The sequence below is a fragment of the Lynx canadensis genome, chromosome E2 (genome assembly GCF_007474595.2).
Source record: "Lynx canadensis isolate LIC74 chromosome E2, mLynCan4.pri.v2, whole genome shotgun sequence".
NCBI classification, from domain to species: domain Eukaryota; kingdom Metazoa; phylum Chordata; class Mammalia; order Carnivora; family Felidae; genus Lynx; species Lynx canadensis.
Window position 1 is genome coordinate 48,318,294 of NC_044317.1, and position 6,015 is coordinate 48,324,308.

General features: G+C 50.3%; 1 protein-coding gene across 1 annotated transcript; it reads left to right on the top strand.

Annotated features, from left to right (window-relative positions):
* The first annotated feature begins 2,372 nt into the window (after positions 1–2,372).
* ERICH4 (glutamate rich 4) lies at positions 2,373–5,332 on the top strand. The gene is made up of 2 exons (XM_030297900.1): positions 2,373–3,490; positions 4,603–5,332. Exons 1-2 carry the CDS (start codon positions 3,317–3,319, stop codon positions 4,828–4,830), a joined length of 402 nt encoding a protein of 133 aa, XP_030153760.1. The 5' UTR covers positions 2,373–3,316; the 3' UTR covers positions 4,831–5,332.
* Positions 5,333–6,015: the final 683 nt, after the last annotated feature.

Here is a 6,015-nt window from a genome sequence, read left to right on the forward strand (position 1 = left end):
CAGGATCAGGGAAGGAAAAGGTCTAGTGGGTGGTGCGGTTAGACTTCAGGATAAGAGAGATGAGGTCTCAAGACAAGTATTGTGATGTGTCTACAATTTCAGTTTGGAGTTCAACTCCATCTCTCAGTGTGAAGATTGAGTATGAAGTCTTGTGGATAGAATTATTTAGGTGTTTACTGAGTATCTAGCACGTGGCCCACACTGTTTTGGGTACTGGGGTTACTATGGTGAAAGACCAAGCCCTTATCTCAGGGAGTCAACATTCCATGGCTGAGAAAGGATTGACAAGAAACAAAAGAATAAGCAAGATAATTTTAGGTAACTCGTTTGATAAGAGGCAAATAACAACAGGCAATATAATAGGCAGTGACTAGGGAGTCAGGACATGAGTAAAAAGTCCTCTCTGAAGACGTGGTATTTAAGTGGAGATGAAGGATAAGAATGAAACAGCCATTCAAAGATCTAGGGGAAAGGTGTTCCAAGCAGCTGTAACAGCCAGTGCAAAGGCCCAGGGGTGGGAACCAGCTATCAGAGAGAAGTAGGAGACTAGGTCAGAGAGGCGGGTAGGAAGTGGACTGTGCCCTATTCCATTCTCAGGGGCATGTCATGATATGATTTACTTTTTTTTTTTTTTTTTTTGCGAATAAATAACAGGTTTAATGATCCATTTTTTTTTTTTGCACCCATAGCTACAGAGACATTATAATTCTGGGATATGCAACCATGCAACACAGACCAACTAGCCAATTCTAAACTAAACTTGGCTTCACAGGGTGCCTGGGTGGCTCAGTCGTTTGAGCGTCAGACTTATGCTCAGGTCATGATCTCACAGTTCGTGGGTGTGAGCCCCGCTTCAGACTGTGCTGACAGCTCTGGGCCTGGAGCCTGCTTCGGATTCTGTCTCTCTCTCTCTCTCTCTCTCTCTCTGCCCCTTCCCCACCCCCAATCGCACTCTGTCTGTCTCTCTCAAAAATAAATATTAAAAAAAATTAAAAATAAACATTAAAAAAATTAAAAATAAGATAAAATAAACTTGGCTCCTTACAACTACCCTGTACGTGCTGCAGTCCAAAATGACCCTAATCTCACATGAAAAGTTGTTATAGGGGAACCAGGAACCTGGCTTTGTGGCCAAATGTAAAAAACGACAAGTGTAGTAACGGAAGTGGAAGTGTAGTAAACGGAAGTGTAGTAATTTGGTGGTTAGTTGGAACTCTGGTGCCCTTCACTGTGCTGCTTCATTCTTCTTACTCTTGTTTTTTTGTCCTCCTTCCGCCCATCCATGATAGCTCTCGGTAGGTTTGAGTAAGCCATCTGAAACTTGTTCACTTCTTCGGGAGCTCACCACAGTGCTAACCTTTGCCATCAGTAGCTCTTAACAGACACTTGCTGTCTGAGGGCTCGCAGCCCTCCGCAGAACTTTCCTTGGAATGGGTTTAGTCTGACCATCATACTTCTTTAGGGTGATCAGCACGCTGCATGACAAACAGCACTTCTAGAAGAATCTGGTCAGCTTCATCAGGAAGTGCTTGCTCTCCAGCAGCACCATGGCTCAGCATAAGGCCCAAGAAATTCCTGGTTTACATTTAAAAAAATTGTTTATTTATTTTGAGAGAGAGAGTGAGAGAGAGCCCAGGAGAGGGGCAGAAAGAGGGAGGGAGAGACAGAGTCCCAAGCAGGCTCCAGGCTGTCAGCAGAGATCCCAATGCGGGGCTCGAACTCTCGCACCGCGAGATCATGACCTGAGCCAAAGTCAGCTGCTTCGCTGATTGAGCCACACAGGTGCCCCTGATTTACATTTTTTTAAAAGATCATTTCTGCCGGGTAGAGAACAGACCTTAGGCAGTAAGGGTGGAAGTGGGGGCCAGCTAAGAGGCTACTGCAGTAGTCCAAGCAAGAGGTGAATGGAGACAGGAGCAGGGATGGGGCAATGGAAAATGGTGAGAAGTGCTCAGATTATGAGTCTGTTTTGAAGGTTGAAACAATAGCTCAGGAAACTAAAAGGATGGGAAGGCCAATTATGGAGACAGGGAGACTGGGAAAGTGATAGATTTGAAAGGGCAAGTGCGGCGGGCTGAAGAGAGCCCCCCACTCCACACGCACAACCTCCAAAATTCATGCCTGATCCCTGAAACTTGTGAATCTGTTATTTTATACGGTAAAAGGAAGGCATGATTAAGTTAAGAATCTTGAGACAGGGCGATTATTCTGGATGATCAAGATGGGCCCAATGCAATGACAAGGGTCCTGTTAGCCAGAAGGCAGGGGGTCAGTCAGTAGGAGATGTGACGGTGGATGCAAGAGTGATTCAAAGAAGCCAAGGAATGTGGTGGCTTCTGGAAGCTGGGAAAGCCTTGGAAATGGATTCTCCCCTAGAGCCTCCAGAAGGAGCCCAGCCTTGTGGACCCATTTTAGACTTCTGGTCGGCAGAACTACACTAACTGTGTGTTGGTTTAAGCCACAAAGTGGTACTTTGTTACAGGGGCAGCAGGAAACTAACACAACGGGGTAGGTCCCAGTTGAGAGCTGTGTTGACCATATTCACCTTGAGACGCCTGAGACGTCAAGGTGGAGATGCTGAGTAGGCGTCTGGAGCTCAGTATGGAGGTCAGACTGGGGTCTGAGACCTGGGAGCCATGGGTGTGCAGGTGGAGTTCAAACCCTAGGCCTGAGAGAGGGGCTCTAGCAGAGGGAGGCCCACACCCCAGTCTTTTCCATGGCAGGGCCCACGCTGATAGCGATGGACTCTGTGGGCAAGTCAGGGGTCAGCAGCGCCCACTGCTCAGCTGTGGGCCAGCAGCCTGGACCCTGTGGCACCGCAGCTGAGGCATCGTGGCCTGGAAGCCACCCCTGGCTCCTCAGGCACACTAACTGGAAGGCCCTGGGGTGGCCCAAGTGGGGAAGACAAGGTCCAAGCCAGAGAATGCAGAGGAAGTGTGGAGGCTGAGGAGGAGCAGTGGGAGGGACACAGGAGGGGATGGGGCAGATGAGGCCAGGCATCCACAGACCACAGCACCCACGAGGGGTTTGGCCTGAGAAGGGCTCAAGAAGGGTGGGGGTTTTGGCGTCCGCCAGAGGGGGTGTGGCTGGGCCCTTGTGAGCAGAGCTGAGGTTAGACTTTAGAAGGAAGAAAACCCCCGTGAGGCTGCCAATTCTTACCAGAGAGTGGACTTTGGAATTCTGTCCCAGGCACCTGCTCCCCCATCCCCCGCTCTTTGCTCCCCCCCCCCCCCCACTTCCCCTACCAGCTCCTCAGGGGACTGGGTCAATCTGGACCTTGTCACTTTCTGCTCCTGGCTGCCACTACTCAGAGACTATGGAACTGTGGAGGCAACTGAGGCAGGCGGGACTGGTGCCCCCAGGACTGGGCCCACTTCCCCGCGCCCTGAGGGCCCCCCCGCCAGTGAGGAGAGCTGGCCAGACCCTCTCGTTCCCAGGAGTAGACACTGCAGGTGCCAGGGAGAGTCTGCTGTGGATCTTGGAGGAGCTGGTGAGTGAGGGGTTTGGAAGGGCAAGAGATGGCGGCAGGCGGGGGTGGGGACTGAGAACTCCTGGGTGAATGGGAATGAATAAAATTGCAAAGGGGCCAGAGATTGAAGGGCAGAAATTAATAGACAAGAAAAAAAAAAAGGAATTAAGAGACAAGAATAGAGAAACAAGCAGAGAGAGAGAGAGACAGAGACAAAGAAAGACCCAAAGAGTGAGAGTCAGGAGTAGAGACTGAGACGGAGAGACTCAGAAAAAGAGAGACAGAGATAGAAAGCAGAGATTGAGAGCAACAGAGACAGAGACTCAAATTAAATCTGAGACAGAGAGATGGAGACAGGCAAAGGCAGGGGGCAGAGAAATAGAGACAGACAGAAAGGGATATGGAAAGACATAGAGACAGACAAGGGGGGACAGAGAACAAATTCAGGTAACAAAAGAAAGACACACAATAAGGGAGGCACAAAGATTCAGAGACACACAGACAGTGAAGGATAATGAAATAGAGACAAAGACAGGGGGAGACAGAGGCAGAGATCCAGAGACCCTGGGAGAAGCAGGCTGGGCAGTCAGGATCCGGGACACAGGGAGGACCCCGCCCAGGTGCTGCAGGCCTGGATTGTTAAAGAAAAGCTTACTTGTGACTTGTATTAAAGACGGTAAAGTGATAGGTGTGGGGACCACTTCAGTGGGGGAGAGAGAAGGGCTCAGCTCTGAACACAGTAGGGGCAAGTGGGAATTTCTAGCGAAGGAGCCAGTGGGGGTCAGTGGATGGAAAATCTAAGTGAAAGCATCAGGGGGAAGCGGGGCATCTGGCTCCACCTATCGACTAACTGGATTCTTGCTGGAGACAGGCCAGGGAGATGAGACGTGAGCTGGGCAAGGGATGGGGCTCGAGGAACCAGATCAGATAGCGGGAATGATCAGTCCGGAGATTCTTGGTAAAACTGGATTTACGAGGAAACGCACAGATAGGCCCAGAGAGGGTTTAGGAGCTTGGCTGAACTTTGGTCAAGCAAAGAATCTTCTCCAGGACTCCAGCAGGTTGGGGGGGGGCACGCTGACCCCCCTGCCCTCCGGGGCGGGGTGCCCATGACTTCCCCTTCCCACTGGCAGGGGCGCCTCCGCCAAGTGGACGTCCAGCTGCTGGGCCAGCTGTGCAGCCTGGGGCTGGAGATGGGGGCTCTGCGGGAGGACCTGGTCACCTTCCTGGAAGAGGAGGAGAGCCTCGTGGAGGAAGAGGAGGACGAGGAAGAGCCCGAGGGGAAGCAGGAGGAGGGACACTTGGGGGTCTCCTTCTCAGCCCCAGGCCACCAACTCCCGGACTTTGAGATGACAATCTGAGGCCCTGCCAGGTGCTTCTGATCGACACACGAAGGAGATGCAAATTTATGCAAAGGAGGGGGGATTTGCAGGTCAACTCAACCTGCCGACACAGATTTGGGATCAACACCTGTTCCTTAAGCAAATACATTCTCTGAAGATGTCTGCACGGAGATTGAGGGGCTGGCCTGGGACCCCCGGGGTGTGTTTGCAGGCGAGGTGGGAGGTTTGCAGAGAAACTGTAGGTGTATTTGCAGGTAGGTTGCAGGGGAGACGTGGGTCTTTGCAAACAGGATGGAGATGCTGGCAGGTGGGCAAGGCTGCCCAGTATGGCGCCCCCCCACCCCCACAAGTGGCTGTTGAGCACGTGAAACATGGCTGGTCTGAAGTGAGGTGCGTGGGACACGGAACTACAGATCGAATTTCGAAGGCTTCCTATGATCAAAAGAATATATAGACATTTCAACAATCTAAAAATTTTGTTGAGATGCTTTTTTCTGCATAATGGGATAAATAAACATATTACTAAAATTAGTTTCTCCTGTGTATTTGAAAATTTTTTTAATGTGGTAAAATGTATATAACGTGTTACCATTTTAGCCAAATTATTTTTTATTTAAAAAAATTTTTTTAATGTTTATTTATTTTTGACAGAGAGAGAGAGAGACAGAGCATGAGCCGGGGAGGGGCAGAGAGAGAGGGAGACACAGAATCCGAAACAGGCTCCGGGCTCAGCTGTCAGCACAGAGCCTGATGTGGGGCTTGAACTCACAGACCTCGGGATCATGACCTGAGCCGAAGGTGGACGCTCAACTGACTGAGCCACCCAGGCACCCCCCAATTTTTTTTTTAATGATTATTTTTGAGGGAGAGAGAAGAGAGAGTCAGAGCACGAGCAGGGGAGGGGCAGAGAGAAAGGGAGACACAGAATCCAAAGCAGGCTCCAGGTTCTGAGCTGTCAGCACAGAGCCCGATGTGGGGTTAGAACTCATGAACCGTGAGATCATGACCTTGAGCCGAAGTCGGACGCTTCACCCAGACGCCGCTGTCAGAATCGCCTTCCTTTTTGTGGCTGAATAATATTCCGTTGTAGAAACACGCCACATTTTGTTTATCCATATTTCTGTCAATGGGCTCTTGGATTGTTTCCACCCTTTGGCAACTGTGAATAACATTGCTGTGAACAAGGATGTGCAAATATCTGTT

Bases quoted from the DNA above. Each gene is read 5' to 3' on its own strand.
- ERICH4 (XM_030297900.1), top strand. From the start codon at position 3,317: ATGGAACTGTGGAGGCAACTGAGGCAGGCGGGACTGGTGCCCCCAGGA. The intron at 3,491-4,602 runs GTGAGTGAGGGG...TCCCACTGGCAG, and splicing joins TGTGGATCTTGGAGGAGCTG to GGGCGCCTCCGCCAAGTGGA.